This window comes from Chanodichthys erythropterus, chromosome 3, assembly GCF_024489055.1.
Source record: "Chanodichthys erythropterus isolate Z2021 chromosome 3, ASM2448905v1, whole genome shotgun sequence".
NCBI lineage: Eukaryota > Metazoa > Chordata > Actinopteri > Cypriniformes > Xenocyprididae > Chanodichthys > Chanodichthys erythropterus.
The window spans coordinates 32217271-32233333 of record NC_090223.1 but is presented as its reverse complement, the minus strand read 5'-3'; the positions used below and the strand labels follow the sequence as shown (position 1 = coordinate 32233333).

Genomic DNA, 16063 nt, shown 5'->3' with positions numbered 1-16063 from the left:
CCAGCTGAAAGAAAAACAACCTTCGATATTGGCCAAGCTAAAAATATTCATTAGCTAGTCTAGAATGATGGCCTCTGTGAAACTGCTACAACTTCACAATAAATAATAGACACATTATACATAATATTTTAAATATGATATAATTGATATAAATAAATACATTTCAAACAATGTCAAAATAATTCAGCTTTGTTGACTATAAATCAGAAAACAAAAACTGTGCAAATGTTAGTTTAATGAAAACTAGGTGTTCTACATTCATCATTTTCATCACACACATTCCTTATATTTCGCTTCTGTTTTGTGTCTCAGCTCACTGTCACATGCAAGTCTAATTCTTTCCTGTCACATGTAAGTCTAGTGCTTTCCTGTAGCTCAGTGGTTAGAGCATGGCACTAGCAATGCCAAGGTCATGGGTTCGATCCCAGGGATTGCACATACTCGGATACAAATGTATAGTATAATGCAATGTAAGTCGCTTTGGATAAAAGCGTCTGCCAAATGCATAAATGTAAATGTAATGTAAATGTAATTCAGTTCTCTCTCAAAGGCCTAAGATGAGATTCACTTCCTGGTCAAGGCTCAGAATGTCTCTTTGTGTCGAGTCAAGATCTTATCCATCTTCATATCCTTTCTGCTCCTCAGAGAACTCAAACAGCTGGTCCATCTTCATCTGACCTACTTCAATCCTCTCACATCCCAAAAGTGGGATTTTTTTTTTTTTAATTGCTAGAAACTATGCCCAAAAGTGACATTCTTCCAAGGTTCCCTTTGTGTAAATAATTTCTGGGACTCAAATGTTAACCTTTGATTCACCCAGAATATCTGTTTTTTCATTTTAAGATTTAGTGACATTTAGTCCACGTGTCCAGAGTGTTGTTCTCCGAGCTTATTATCCCATCGCGTTCACCTCCGTCTACGGATATTGGCTTCGGCTGAAAAAGAAGAAGTGTTATTTTTACCAGCTCAGTTATATTGAATTAGCAGATCTAATAGAGAGTGGTATAATCTTACTGGTGTAATCTTGTGGCATCATAGGTTTCGAGATGACTGTTTTCAATGCCTCCACCCATTCTCTTTGATCGCGCTCCTGCTCGCACATGAAGACGAACTGCCGATCCGGCGTCTCCACAATTACCCCACACTTCCATTTGTTGCCTCTTGTCCCTTTAGGGACACACTCTCTAACTGAATACCCATGATTCTCTGAGCCGATAAAAACAACCCCAAGCTCAATGGCATCCTTTAGGATAATAAAAAGAACATTCACAATATTAAAACCAAAAGTGCATGTAGTACTACTACATCCTTTTTTAAATTTATTCGACTGTTATCATGTGTTTTGAAGTTTAGATTTTTGCTGAACTGAAAAACAGCCACTGTTTTTTTTTTTTTTTCAACACACTGACTCTGTAGGAAAGGAAAAAAGCAATGCAATACATACCAGCTGTGTTTTAAAATAGAGCAGTTTCCTGTCCAGGGAATCCAAGATAAACCACCTTTTCTTGAACGGCTCTCGCTGCTGTTCAACATAAACAAACACAGTCAGAGATGTTTGTTTTAAAGTCAAATCACTTTTAAGGTTAAAAGTTCAAAATATATAGGTCACATGCTCAACGTAAGTGGTAGGAATATTTTCTCCTACAAGCTACCATATTTTCCATCAGACAGCAGGACAATAAAACACAATTCAGAGACATTAGTTACACAAAACTATACAAATGTTAAAATATGTACACGGTAGCTTGACATGTAGTGGTGTTTTGGTTTTTGTGAGTGTGTAAAGAGGTGTTTTAAGAGTGTTTTACAAGAATAGCATGAGTTATCCTTAAATGTTTGTGCAATTTAAGACAACTGCAAATACCTTGCTATACAGGAAAGTCTAGATTTCTTATTATGAAAAAAAACCTTACCAGAGGGCCAGTTTTCTCCATGTAACCCTCTTTCAGGTAGTTTCTGGTTATCCATGGTATTAACTGAAGACAAAAAAATGGTAAAAGTTTTTTACAATCAAGATAATAATAAATAAACACAGATGGAAAAGAGCTGGTTAAACCCAGGGTCATGGGGTGTTTCAGATCATCAGACACCCTAACTCGGCCGACCCAGCCAGGGGTAATCAGTCCCTGGTGGTGCGCTACACCATAGCTCACCCTTCTTAGGCCCTGTCCCAAATGGCACCCTAAACACTCTTCCTACGTAACACTGCTTTGGCTGTCGGGAAGGAGTCTGCTGTGGAGCTTGCTTCAGTGCGGACTCTGCAAAAGTGCGTATAAAGGGCACATATTGACCGCAAAGGTTTCGGAGACTTCAACTGCCAGTCTCGAGATGAGGCTAGCAGCCCAGTTGAGCTTCACCTGAGCTCTTTCTCCCTCCCTGACAAAGGCGATGTTGTGCCATGTTGGAGGCTGATGTTTACTCTGCTGGGTTCCAATGCAGATGGTATCGGCTACTGCTTTCATCACATGGTCATTCATGGCACTGGTTATATTTAGATTAAATTTCAATCATGTTTATAGTAATTTATAGTGTATTCACCAATAAGCCACGAAAAAGTTGAACATGTAGCACAAAAATATCATTGAATCAAATGAAGTTTACATCTACAGTGATTTTTAATTATGATGCACCATTCACAGAACAATATGTTCCTCAACTAGACTAGAGAACTATTGAAATATATTACACATAGAGCAGTCTGCAACTAAAATAAATGTGTTCCTTGTTCCTAGGGATGTAGCAGCTCACAAAAAAACAAAACCACATTTCCGTGTCCTGGTAACATTGTTGTGGTGTAGGGTGTTCATTTGATGATTTTTCATGTTGTGAAATGGAGAGAAGGCAGGTCTGCAACGGTTGATGCAACTGTTTTAGGAAGTAAAATCTCTTGGAAAAGGGGAAACTTACAGAACTTCCTTTTTATGTGGCAATGTTAGCGCAGCTACAACATGAGAAGGATCTACACGTTTTTGAGAAATTCAAAAGCTATGTAAAGCAAATTAAATCACGGAGGAGTCAAAAACAAGCATACAAAATGTACTTACTTCTCTATCACTAGCTGTAGGAAAGGCTGTTTTCAGGTAGACGAGGCGAATAGCTCTAATGGCATTAAACCAATTGACAATCTCCTAAAATGGAAAAATTACAGAGAACATACTCTTTAAGCTGCATTTGAAGCTCAAATCTGAGGTGCACTACAGTTGCAAAATTCTTGGAAATAAAACAGGAAAAAAAGCCATGAAAAATAGGTTTACCTGCCCATTTTTATGGTAAACAAAAAGGTTTCGGGTGAGATCATCCACACAGTAGGTGATCTGAAGGCCGTGAACATGTCCTATCTTCTCAGGCTGGAAGGTTGCATTCAGGTCCTTCACAGAGATAATAGCCTTTGGCCCCTTAGATTCCTGACCAACACAGATATTATTTCATAAATAGCTACAACGCATTTGGGCACATGATGCTTTATTTGATTCTTTTCATTTTCAATCAAAGGCAAATATTTTAAAATGCAGCTAGAATTGTGTTAAAAAGATATTGGATGATTAATGCTTACTATACTAGCTTTGATTGTCTTTTAGAGTCATAAAGTTATTCTCAATCTGTGCTGTGTTTTACAACAAATGCCTTCAATAAAAAATAAAAAAATCATTTCTAAATGGCGTGCAAACTTCATTGCTCAATAAAAAAAAGTCTTTTCTCACATCCTCCTTGTAGTATTTGAGGGTAAAATCGCACACTGAAAGAATAAACTTCCTCTCGAGAAACTGTCCATTATCCTTTCCTTTTTTCCACAGCATGCCCTCATAGACACCTAGAGCCAGGCAAAACAAATTTGTTCAAAGATTAATGTTATTTATTGTTAATCTTAAATAAACAGTAAACAAACTAAGATGCAAGCTGAATGCATTGTGTAATGTCAGAATGATGTACAAATCCTGAATCCTGTCATTTTTAGGATTCAAGTGTGGGTTGCTGCAAAGTCAATCTGAGCTGATTTTCTTCAATAATACACTTTTTTTTTTTACACTATATTTACTTACATTATAATGATTTAAAGTACAAAGTTTAAATGATAACATCTGGGAACTGAAAAAGATTACCTGCTGTGTAAGGCCTTACTGCATTTTTCTCTGTAAACTCCATTCTTTCGTATTTGGCTCGAATCCATTGTTCTCTAAGGACCCTATACAGTGTACATATAATGCATATTGTTGAGCTACATGCTGGAGTTAATTGACGTATAAATGCCATATATACAGTACTGTGCAAAAGTCTTAGGCACGTCAGTATTTTCACCCCCCAAAAAAGGCCCGTCTTAAGCCAGTTATTTATATCTTTTGCTGTAGTGTGTCAGCAGGAAATATCCGTTCACATTGCCAAACATTCATTTTGCCATTAATTGTAATAATCCAGTGAGATTTTTGAATACGCAAGGAGTCTGACAACAGCCGGTGCTCCACACAGTGATCTGATCTCACCATCATCAAATCCGTCTGTGATTACATGGAGAAACAGAGACAAAATAAATCCAGGAGAACTGTGGCCGTGTCTCTAAGATGCTTGAAGAAACCTGCCTGCAAAGACACAGTACTGTGAAGAGTTTTAGGCACTTGTGTAAAAATGCTGTAAAGTGTGGATGTTTTTAAAAAATACTGTTATAAATAGATTTTATTTACCAGTTAACTTATATTAACTAAATCAAAACAATATTTTGTGTAACCACCCTTTGCATTTAAAACAGCTCTTGTCCAGGTACACTTGGGCATCATTTTTCAGGTAGCTTTGCAGGCAGGTTTCTTAAAATCTCTTGGAGACACGGCCACAGTTCTTCTGGATTTGGTTTGTCTCAGTTTCATCTGTGTCTTCATGTAATCACAGACGGATTTGATGATGGTGAGATCAGATCACTGTGTGGAGCACCGGCTGTTGTCAGACTCCTTGCGTATTCAAAAATATCACTGGATTATTACAATTAATGGCAAAATGAATGTTTGGCAATGTGAACGGATATTTCCTGCTGACACACTACAGCAAAAAATATAAATAACTGGCTTAAAACCTTTTTGGGGGGTGAAAATACTGACGTGCCTAAGACTTTTGCACAGTACTGTATATATTACAGTCTATAGTACACTTACAATACTATTTTATAATAACAAAGTAGATTATATTATTTTAGTTGAATATGAGCATATATTCAACTAATACATGAGGCATATTAAGAATCGAGAACACAACTGACAGAATGAAAGGAATGGACTTCAATAGCCTTTTCGTGGAATCAGTAGTTCCTCTTACTGTGATTAACAATAGTACACAGCATTACTTCTTGCCAGTAAGATGTTCGCTTATTCAGCCCTCTTTTTTTTAACTTCCCAAATTAGAGGTCTGTTCCATTATGATTCAAAACGTAGTGTTTCTGTTGTAAATGAATGTATGCGTTTAGTTTGACTTTTCAGTCAGTAGAAGAGCCTGGACTACTCACTCGCAATCCTTTGGTTGGGGCTGGTAATAAAAGACAGGGACACATTTCTCATAGAAGTTTTTAGCAGGACGGTTTCCATTGGACTTCATGAACTTCTCATCCGAAGATGCATAGAAAGGAAACACAATGGTGTTAGGGTTCACATTTATTCATGGCTTAATGTAACCACTAGATTCTGAAACGTAAAACAGTGACTATGGAAAAAGTAACATGTATACTCTAAAAAATGCTGGGTTAAATATGGACAAACACAGGGATTGGGTTGTTTTCACCCAGCCATTTTTTTTTTTTCAAACAATTTTGGATATATATATTTTAGCCAGCAATATAGTAATGTAGTAAAAGGCATGTTTTTGCTCACCCCCAAATAGGGGCAAATTTGTGGGGTATTTTAAGCTGAAACTTGACCAGACCAGAGAGAGCATAACAGGTGCCCTTTAACCCAACCTGCTGGGTTTGTCCATATCTAACCCAGCTTGGGTTGTTTTTAACCCAGCATTTTTTAGTGTAATACTCAATATCGTATCATTCAAACTTTTAGTTGACAATCTCATTTTTACCTGCACAAGCTCATCATCCCAGAAGTCTAAGCGTATTGACTTGATACGACTTATTGCAGGAAGATTGCGATGAGTTCCAGAACAATTAAGACACACAAATATTCCCAGTGTATAAGAAGCCCAGTCTGGATCTTCAAATGATAGCAAAGTGAGCAAGTTAGTGAGTCAAACAATCAATAAATAGCATTCCCATGTTCATGGAAAACATGAAATGTCAAGCAATTTTAAAGTTGTGATTTCCATTTGAAGGTAATTTCTATACAGTAAAAAGTAATACGCTATATCTACATAAAATTTTGGCAACAGATTACAAGCAATATTACAAATTAAATTCAACAAATAGAATTGAGCTCGAATTAATCCTGAAATGTCTACCATTTAGTAAAATTTTATTCAAATCTAAACAAAAAATTTGAATAGACAACTTTGAAGACACCTAATGATAAGCAGAAACACAAGAATTAACAGAGGTTGTTTGGTCAACCTTATGGTGATTAGTATTTCATTTAGTTGGGCAGTTTGACTTTGCTTTTTATGTCAGTTTGTGTTTTTTTAATGGTGTTTGCTGATTTTACACATTTTAAATGGTTGACTTTTAAGGAATTAATTTGATTAATTCTAACTCAATTCTTATATTTTGAATTAAATTAATAATATTGCTTGTAATTTGTTGCTACAATTTTATTGAGTAGATAGAGCGTATTGCTTTTTACAGTGTTTGTTTTTCTTTTTTTTTAAATCATGACTAAATATTATGGAAAAGTCACAAAAAGGCATGTAAATTCATGTTTGTGTGTGTGTGTGTGGGAACCACTCCCTTAAAATTCAAAAGAAATGTCATCTAAATACAACAGTGTTTGTTTGTTTGTTTGTTTGATAGAAGCCATAGTTACTGATCGAACAATGACAATGAGCTGTTCACTCATGGCTTCACTATAGGAATACCTACAGATCTATAACTTTAAACTAGCCCACGAACAGTGTGTCAAAGAACTTTCTAACAATTACTCGCATTCCCAATAAAAGTACACAAATAACTGCTGGCTGTGTGAGTGAATGCAGTTTGAGCGGTGTTGACAATAGCTGTTGGTTACTGTACTTACCTGCAGCTCCACAGTCAGCACAGCAGCTATTCTCTGGCAGCTTCACCAACTCTAGAAGTGTCTTCTTGTTCTTTTCCCGATTTGCCATAGGCGAAATGCTTTTAAAAACATATAGGTAATAGTTATACCTCTCTTATGTTTTTTAAGCGTAGTTTATCCCGGAGGATGCTGCTTTGCGATGTTATTTCACCCTCATTCAGCCACCTAAACTTGCTGCGCTCCGGTCGCGTCAGTTTCGAAACTCGTGTGCGCTTCGCCGCGCAAAACACTGCGGTCACAGCCACTGGACTCACAAGCGAGGTCTTCCGCAAGCATTCAATTACTATAAACCCCATATTCACTTCCTGGAGAAAACAACCAACTCTGAGGTGCTATGTGCTCTATTTATAAACCACATCAACTTACATTAGTCCGTAATAATAAATATGAGAGGATAATCAGACAATAATAAAACTAAGCTGTAAACAGTGGCTCACTGTGGACAGGGAGTTTTGTGCTTAAAATATCACATTAAAATATTACATTTGTACCAAAAAAAACATATGAGAATGATTATAAAGACTGTTATAACTGATTATAATTAGGCCAGATCAACAGCTGCAATATTCATGCAAGCTAGTAAATTTACTCCAGTCATACACTGAAACTGCATACAAAACAAAAATGCATTTACTGGTTTAACAGGTATACAGTCATCTTCCTGGATTCAAGTGGAAACCATCCCATTTAGGAGATGTGAAAGTGAAAAGTGTGCTTTATGTCTCAAGTTTCACGAAAAACAATGAAAGGTTTATCGTCCAACGATGAAATATGAAATATGGTAGGGAAAAAAAAAAAAAAATCATACACAACCTGTACACAAATTCCGATAGCACCATCATGTTTAAATCTTGCAATTTACATACATTTTTTTTTGAAAAAAACATGTTTGCTGGCAAATAGCAAATCCACATTTATTACTTGATAAAAGATTTTGGAAGATGCAAAGTACAAAACATAAATGATCTTCATAAAGGGCAACAGCAAATTTAAAATAGTACAAATATGTGAGGTCCACGACAACATAAAACCACACTCCTTCTGAGTATATATTACTGTACAAATGCATATTTACCAGCAGCCCTTAAGCGGCTGCCTAAAGATGCGTGTAATTTAAGGAAACTCGGAAGCAAGGAACTCCACTGTGCTTTTAGGAAGAGTGAAGTGTATACCATCCAAATAGTGCAAGAACCTGTAAAGAAAAGAAAAAAAATAGTGAACGAGATCATTCCACAAAACGAATGTTGAAATTTTTTTTAAAAGACTCATATTGACATGAATAAGAGTACTAAAGGAGAAACTAAACACTATGTTAAATTGTGACCCCCTTGTCATATTTAAGCTTTGCAAAAGCCACATCCTGTCCCTCTACTGCATTTAGGTTTTTTTTAGGTCACCTCTGCACTATGACCAAGTTAACACTTCTTTGACAGCTCAACAAAAAACACAAAAAACAAATGCATCGGATACTGAACGCACAGTACACAAAGTGTTTATGAGCACTGTGGTTATCGTGTTAGACCATCAAATATACTGTTTAACCTTTAGAAGACATTTCATTTTAGACAGTTTTTGACATTGTGACTTTGAAATGTGCTCACTGTATAAAGGGTATTTCCCTTGTCACTGTTCAACTCAGTGTGGTATCTGAATAACTGGAAATGATCTCACATTGGGAGCATAACAAAAGGGTGTGTCATGCATTAGAGACATTTCAGTCTTTACGGGTGGTCAAGAGTGTACACCAGACTATTTTAAATCAAAAGATTTCTCTCTTACTTGCCACAGGGTTCCCATACCTCTTTAATGATCAATTTCCATGACTTTTTAGTGCTTTATATTTGATATATATAAAAAAAATCAGTAATATGCTAATTAAAAAAATAAAAATTAATGAAAAAAGAAGTCATTTTGTAACCACTAATGACATGAGTATGCTGCAGATAGTCAATAAATGTATGTAATAACTCTCACCTGCGTTTGATCTTTCCCTGCTCCTTCAGTCTCTCTGACCTACAGATAGTGCGTAGAGAGGGGAGGTAGTCCAGAGCCACTGCCGCCCGGTTTCCCAGCGTACCAGCTGACATGGTGGAGAACACCGACTTAATCACCTCGCTTCTCCTCTCCTTCACTCTGTTACAAAACAAAATGAACACAATCTTACAGTATGTTGTGCATAAACTGCCTCACAGGGCAAAGGGAGGTTTGAATATTAGATTGAATATTTGTGTTATATTCACAATGATTTAGATTTTTTTGGTTTTCTAATAGTGTTGTCAAAAGTACTGACTGCGATACCTTTCGGTACTGAAATTTAAAAAATTTGATGCTTTGAGCACTGTTGAGCAGATTCGTAAACGCCTCTGATCGGAAAAAAAAAAAACTACAGAGGCTGAATTCTCACCTTGGTTCACAAGGTGTGACTTGAGCAAGACTAAAGCCATCTCTGTGTGGAGACACAGGAAGGGTGAGCTCCTCCTCTGCCTCTCTTCTGATCTCCTCCTCCAGTTGCTGTGCTCTGTCCCAGGCCTCAGAGACAACAGCCTTGCACTTCTTAAAACTCAAATGCCCCAATGCAGCAGGGATTTCATCAACACTAACACCCTTTACCCGGCTGACACACTCTAACCGAATGTCATCAGTCATCCCACTCTTGACCTTTGCACCGGTCCAGCCAAAGTCCTGCAGTCTGCAGGAACCCTCTGCCTGTAAAGGCTGGTAGTGCAATGAAGAGTCCAGGAAGGACATGTGGTCCATATACTCTGCTAAACTGCTTAGGCACTGTGTCACTGGCTTACTCTTCTTTCTTTCGGCTTCAGATAACACAACGTGCCTCAGTTTTATTGGCACAGCTTCAGGCACATTCACCGATAGATTGGCTGCTTCCGCATTACTGCTTTGAGCAGGATCTCTGCTGGTTTTTGGCAGTGAGAGGAAGTCGTCCTCCGACTCTGAATCAGACTGGAAAACATCTTTATTGCTCATACCCAACTTCTTGCGTCCCCTCATTCTGGAGGAGACCTTAAGGGGACTACTGTCATTAGATTGCTCTTCCAAAACTTCTATCCTCACGGTCTGAGGTACTTCTTTCTCAGGTTGAGACTGTGGGTTTGGTGCTGACTGTGATTTGAGGGTGGACTGCGGTAAAGCGCGAGTTGGCAGAGGAAGGAGACTCTCCATATTGGAGTAGAGAAGATCCACTCCCATTCTGTGGACCTTTGAGAGAAGATCCCAGCACTTAATGCTCTCTGGTATTGAAGACTCATGCTGTAAAAGAAGATCAGTTTGATCAGAAACAAATTCTGGAAATTAACATTTAAACATATTTTTGGTGTATAAATAAATAAATGAATACCAATTATCCAAAATATATTGTCACTATATCTATTATTGGCCAATACACTTATCTTTTTTTTTTTTTAATAATCAGTATTGATATTGGGTATTTTAAGGGTTAGTTCACCCAAAAATGATAATTCCAGAAAGGTACTAAAGACATCAGTAAAACAGTCGACATGACTGCAGTAGTTAATGTTAAGAAGCAACGAGAATACATTTTGTGCGCAAAAACAAAACAAAAATAACGACTTTTTTCAACAATCTCTTCTCTTCCGTCATTATCCTTACATCCAGATGTCGGCTCAGTATTGGCCAAAGCTGATCATGTAAGCAGCATGACGCATGCCTGCGATGCTGACACAGGAGCCAACCAATAATGAGTCGGCGTTCTGATGTAGAACCTGGAAGTGCTGGACATAAACAACGTATGACAATAACACAGAAGAGAAGATGTTGTTGAATAAAGTTGTTATTTTTGTTTTGTTTTTGCACAGAAAATTTTGCTTCATAAAACTCGTTGCTTCATAAAATTAAGTCACGTGACTGTATTAATGATGCCTTTAGTACCTTTCTGGACCTTGAAAGTGGTGATTAGAATTTAAGATATATACTGTATAGTAGGGGTGTAACGGTACACAGAAATCACAGTTTGGTTTTGGGGGTCACGGTTCGGTACGATAGGAAAAATGGTCACACTTTAGTTTAGGGTCCAATTCTCCCTGACTTTTTCCTCAATATACTCCTAATTACTGCTTATTAATAGTAAGGTAGTTGTTAAGTTGAGGTATATTCAGGGATGTAGTATATGGAAGAATAATTATTACTTATAAAAGCACATATTAATGCCTTAACAGCCAATATCCTAGTAATATGCATGTTAATAAGCAACTAGTTAATAGTGAGAATTGGACCCTAAACTAAAGTGCTACCGGACACAGGAACAAATCAAATTATTTTTATTTTATTTATTAACAGACAGTAGTGCAAATTAAAAGTTTGTTCCACCTAGTGGCATTTAGTCCCCTAGTTGGTACAGTACAGCCTCCTGTGGTCCATTAAACACTAGCAGTAAACAGAATGCTCTCTTTTATAGATTATTTTGCAGGGATGATAAAAAACAAAACAAAAAGGTATTTAATTGTAATCAGCTACAAAACTGAAAAGCATCTTGTTATAAATAGAATAAAAAAAATTAATAAAAAAAATTACAGTTTGCTCCACTTCCATTGTTCCATTGTGTGATATAGGTATGACAATTTTAATATCAATGTATTCTTAATTTGAAAATTTCACAAATTCAATACTCACCGTTAGCAGCAAATCTGCAATATTTTTTGTTTCCATATTGCGGATCCCCAGCAAAGTCTCTGTGCATGCAGTGTGACAAGGAGGTAGTTTATCCTCATTTACACCCTGAGCTTTGATAGACTGATGGTGAATGTCACCCTTGAAGTCCCCTTTGAGCTCTATAGTGTGAAAAAGATGTTTGTGATAACTATATAAACATACTATGATTTATATCCAAGAGTTCTAAGTGTATCTTTTCATAATTACCTGATGAAGGCAAAGGCCTCTGCACCTGCTGTCCACCACCACTGCATGCCCAGAATTGCAGATGCAGGAGACTTTGTCGAATATCACAGCTGTTCCAGTCTAGCAGACAGGACACATCCTTAGTGTCTGTTCTCACATTTTCTACCAAACACAGCAGCTGGAGGTAACTGGACACATCCGCCTGGAAAAAAACAAAGTTTTGACTATCACAAACCAAACACAATATAAGAGAATATAGGAGAAAATAATTAGAAAAGGAGAAAATAAATTAAGTGCACTTACCACTGGAGGAGATTTGAAATGGATTTCCTCAAAGTACCCATCAAATGTAGCACCAAAGGTCGGATCTAGACAAAAAGGTTCTATGATGATTCACAAATCCTATACAGTACATTTCTGTCCACTGGCAACTTAACTCACCACTGGTTGTTAAAATAACTGGTCTCTTGGTTGTGGTCATGAAGGTTTTTATTGCAGCCAGGAATCCAGTGTCATCATCAAAAATGATGTCCACCTCCTCAAATAAGATGAGGGATGTGGCAGTTCTCTTGCCCTGGTCTTCAGCTGAGACCTTGATGCCCGTTGGTGTTCCACTGGAGCACTCTTTGCTTTTGCTGTCAGTCTCTTTTGCTTTGGCAGACTTTTTTGGACATGCTTATAAGAAAACATTAGAAAGGTCTCAAATATGAAGCTTAAAAACAATTTCCAAATAAATATAGCACACAATACATGTCAATATCAATTAAATATTGAGTGTTTGGTAACACTTGGATTACTGGATTTTGAATTATTACCAGGTTGCGTTTTCTTGTCTTGACTCTTAGCTTCTTTGCCAGTGGGTCTTCCACCTGCTTTGAAGAAATTGGCCAGAGATGTCGGAGCCAAGCCACCCTTCCTGGATGGAGCACTTCGAGGAGACTGAGGAGGCTTCCTGGGCGATGACACAACCCTTCTGGGGGAGTTCACCTTTCCTGTGATTAGAATAGACACGGAGAACTCCTTCGATAAGTCATGCACACTATATATTGTAGTACAATCATCAAGGAAGAGAAAATTCATACTGGGAGAGGTCCCGGGTTTGATAGTGGTACTGTTGCTGCTATAATTGCTGAAGTAGGATGGTTTGTGAGAGTTGACACCCTGGATGTCTACTTGGTGGGACTGAGTGGCTTCCTTCAGCTGGGATAAGATCTGACGACCACTCCTTTGAGAGGAGGAGTTAACCTCAAATACCTTGAAGGAAAAAACCAACAGGGTGGGTAGAAACATTTCTTTATTTGAATGACACTAAATAATAATAAATAAATAATAAAGTAAAACAGAAAAAGAACCAGACCTTGAATCCCAGTTCTTGCGCACAGGCATAGACTGCAGCAGTCTTGCCCACTCCAGTGGGTCCAGTGATAAGAAGGGTGTTACACAGATGATCTTCTGTCTCATCCAGGCCTTCACCTATGAGCCAGGAGTCTGCATAGAAATAAAGTTGAGACAATGACACGAATATGAATATTGGTATAGCTGAATATGACAAGCAAAACAGCAAGTACTGCCATTTAGTGTCTTTTTATGGGCTGTCTCCAACTAAAGATTTTTCAAGTCGACTATTAGTCATTCATTTAAGCGACTAATTGCACATTTATATTCATTTCATTACTTAAACATATACTGAGGAGAAAGCTAAACCATGATTTATTTAATATATATTTATTAGGCATAATATAGCCTATTCTGCGCTCAAGCGCACACATAAAGTAATGATTATGAATGTGTTGAGAAAAAAATAGCAAGGTCAGCGTCAGCTGCAAAGATAAAGTTGACGATGCTTCCTTGCCATCTCCACTCAAATGCACCTATTCAATATTTCTGATGTCTGTGAGGCAAGTATACTCTGAGTTTCGGTTCTTTTTTCTGGTTCACAGAGACGCCAGAAAGCACATCCTGTTTGTTTTCTTAATTTTACAAAAGGCACAATGTTTTCTTGTTATTGTGAGTTTACAAAAAAATAGACAGTTTCGAATGATGTATTACTCTTAACCTTATGACCAAAAAACGAAATGAGTATTTTAAGTTGTTCCCGCTGTTATCAGAAAAAAAAACAAAAAAAACAAATCAAGTGATCGTGTCAGTGCCTCAGTGTCTTGCAGTAAGCACACAAATACTTCAGCTTCCAGACGAACACGTGGATATGGGCCTAATAATAGCGCACATTTATCTAGGTTAACGATTAGTCGACTATTAGGGGCAGCCCTAGTCTTTTCATACCATTACTGTCCTCCTCTTGCTTTTTTTCCAGCTGTTTCCTCTTCTCTTCCCGGTCAGCTCTCAATTTCCACTCTTTCAGCCAGCTACCAGTAACAACCAAAATGAAATGGGAAGAAATGTATTAAAAAGAAATATTCATTATTAACACATTGATTAGTGAATGGGGCCTTTTATCATCTTTGATTAAACTTGGCATGATAACAACCTGTGTAGTCTCCGGACAGACTCCATATTCCCGATTATTTCACTGGAGTGCTGTGGCTGATATTTCTCTGTCCAAAGCACATCCTCTTTCACTCCATCTAGAAATGAAAACATGAACCACAAACAAGTTTAAAAAAAACATAGCTAATTAAAGCTGCAAGCAGAGATGAAAAGGCAAGGGCTCGCCGCCACCCGTTGGCCTTAGGAAAACAGTGAACAGTGGGCAACATGCATATAAGCAAGAAAATACAGGAGAAAGTAATTTCAAAGTGCCACACTTTCTGCTGCCAACAGGTGGTGCTTTGACTGTAACTGAATATTACCATGTAGATGTTTACAGGCCAGCACTGTTATCAAACATGTGAAGGTTGGAGCAGATAGGACATTGTATGCCTGTGTTTCAACAACTTCCTGTTTCGTGGCATTAATCGCATACATTAGCACTTAGCCAAGAGTTGCATAATTTAACGTGTTTCTAGTATGTTTGGTACTTCATGGCATACTTAAATGTGTTTCTGGGAGTGAATTACAGAGCAAAACATGCCATTACCTGTTGCCAGCAGGTGCCGCTATGGCTAACCAAATATCGGCATGTAGATGTCTTTAGGCCAGGGCTCTAATAAAACATGTGAAGTTTGGGGCACATCGGACACTGTATGCCCGAGTTACAACAGCTTCCTCCATGGCGAAATATCAGATTTTGTCAGGCCACCACGGACACACCCTTCAGCGAAAACTCAAGATCTTTGCAATGTAACATCACTAAGGCCTTAAGATTAGACTGACCAAATATTATGTTGATCGGATTAAATCTTTGAGGAATTAATCACAGTGTAAAACATGTCATTTCCTGTTGCCCCCAGGTGGCGCTATGACTGTAACTGAATCTTACCATGTAGATGTCTTCAGGTCAGGACCCTAATAAAACATGTGAAGTCTGGGGCAGATCGGATATTGTATAGCCCAAGTTACAACACCTCCTGTTTCATGGCGAAACATTAAAGGGATACTTCACCCAAAAATCATTCACTCGCCCTCAAGTTTTTCCAAACCTGTATAAATTTCTTTGCTCTGCTGTACACAAAGAAAGATATTTTGAAGGAAGTTTGTAACCAGGCTGCTTTGGGACACCATTGCCTTCCATAGTAGGAAAAAGTCAATGGTGCCCCAGAATTGTTCAGTTTCCCCACATTCTTCAAAATATATTCCTTTGTGTTCAAAGAAACAACAAAGAACAAAAAAATTCATACAGGTTTGGAACAACCTGGGGGTTAGTAAATGATGACAGAATTTTAATTTTTGGGTGAACTATCCCTTTAAAATTTGCCAGGCCGCCACGGACACGCCCTTCTGTGAAAACTCTAGATCTTCACAATGTAACGTCGCAAAGGCCTTTAGATTAGCCTGACCAATATGATGTTGATCTGATTAAAGCTCTAGTAGGAGTTCATTTAAGTACGACGTCTGGTTATGGCAAAAACAAAGAAAATTCAAAATATCTGACTTCCTGTTGGGTT

At 37.7% G+C, this 16063-nt stretch overlaps 2 protein-coding genes across 5 annotated transcripts in view; both read right to left on the bottom strand.

The window, feature by feature from the left end:
- Positions 1-204: 204 nt before the first annotated feature.
- On the bottom strand, positions 205-7400 carry adap2 (ArfGAP with dual PH domains 2). Its single transcript, XM_067381852.1, has 11 exons — positions 7149-7400; positions 6046-6176; positions 5486-5577; positions 4101-4183; positions 3702-3811; positions 3255-3404; positions 3045-3128; positions 1914-1976; positions 1445-1522; positions 1015-1243; positions 205-935 (listed from the first exon to the last, which is right to left on the bottom strand). Exons 1-11 carry the CDS (start codon positions 7234-7236, stop codon positions 907-909), a joined length of 1137 nt encoding a protein of 378 aa, XP_067237953.1. The 5' UTR covers positions 7237-7400; the 3' UTR covers positions 205-906.
- Positions 7397-16063, bottom strand: part of LOC137017506 (ADP-ribose pyrophosphatase, mitochondrial-like) — a 24419-nt gene continuing 15752 nt past the window's right edge. The window contains exons 12-24 of one of the 4 annotated variants that reach the window (XM_067381842.1): positions 14548-14644; positions 14343-14425; positions 13417-13547; positions 13142-13313; positions 12875-13051; positions 12501-12734; positions 12363-12427; positions 12081-12261; positions 11835-11992; positions 9592-10454; positions 9162-9320; positions 8263-8379; positions 7397-7492 (exon numbers count right to left, since the gene is read on the bottom strand). In XM_067381842.1, coding sequence (XP_067237943.1) covers positions 8301-8379; positions 9162-9320; positions 9592-10454; positions 11835-11992; positions 12081-12261; positions 12363-12427; positions 12501-12734; positions 12875-13051; positions 13142-13313; positions 13417-13547; positions 14343-14425; positions 14548-14644 — 2399 coding nt within the window. In that variant the 3' untranslated portion in view covers positions 7397-7492; positions 8263-8300. Of the gene's footprint in view, positions 7493-8262; positions 8380-9161; positions 9321-9591; positions 10455-10814; positions 10937-11834; positions 11993-12080; positions 12262-12362; positions 12428-12500; positions 12735-12874; positions 13052-13141; positions 13314-13416; positions 13548-14342; positions 14426-14547; positions 14645-16063 lie in introns of those variants that run through there. The other 3 variants (XM_067381841.1, XM_067381844.1, XM_067381845.1) reach the window with 3 other exon arrangements.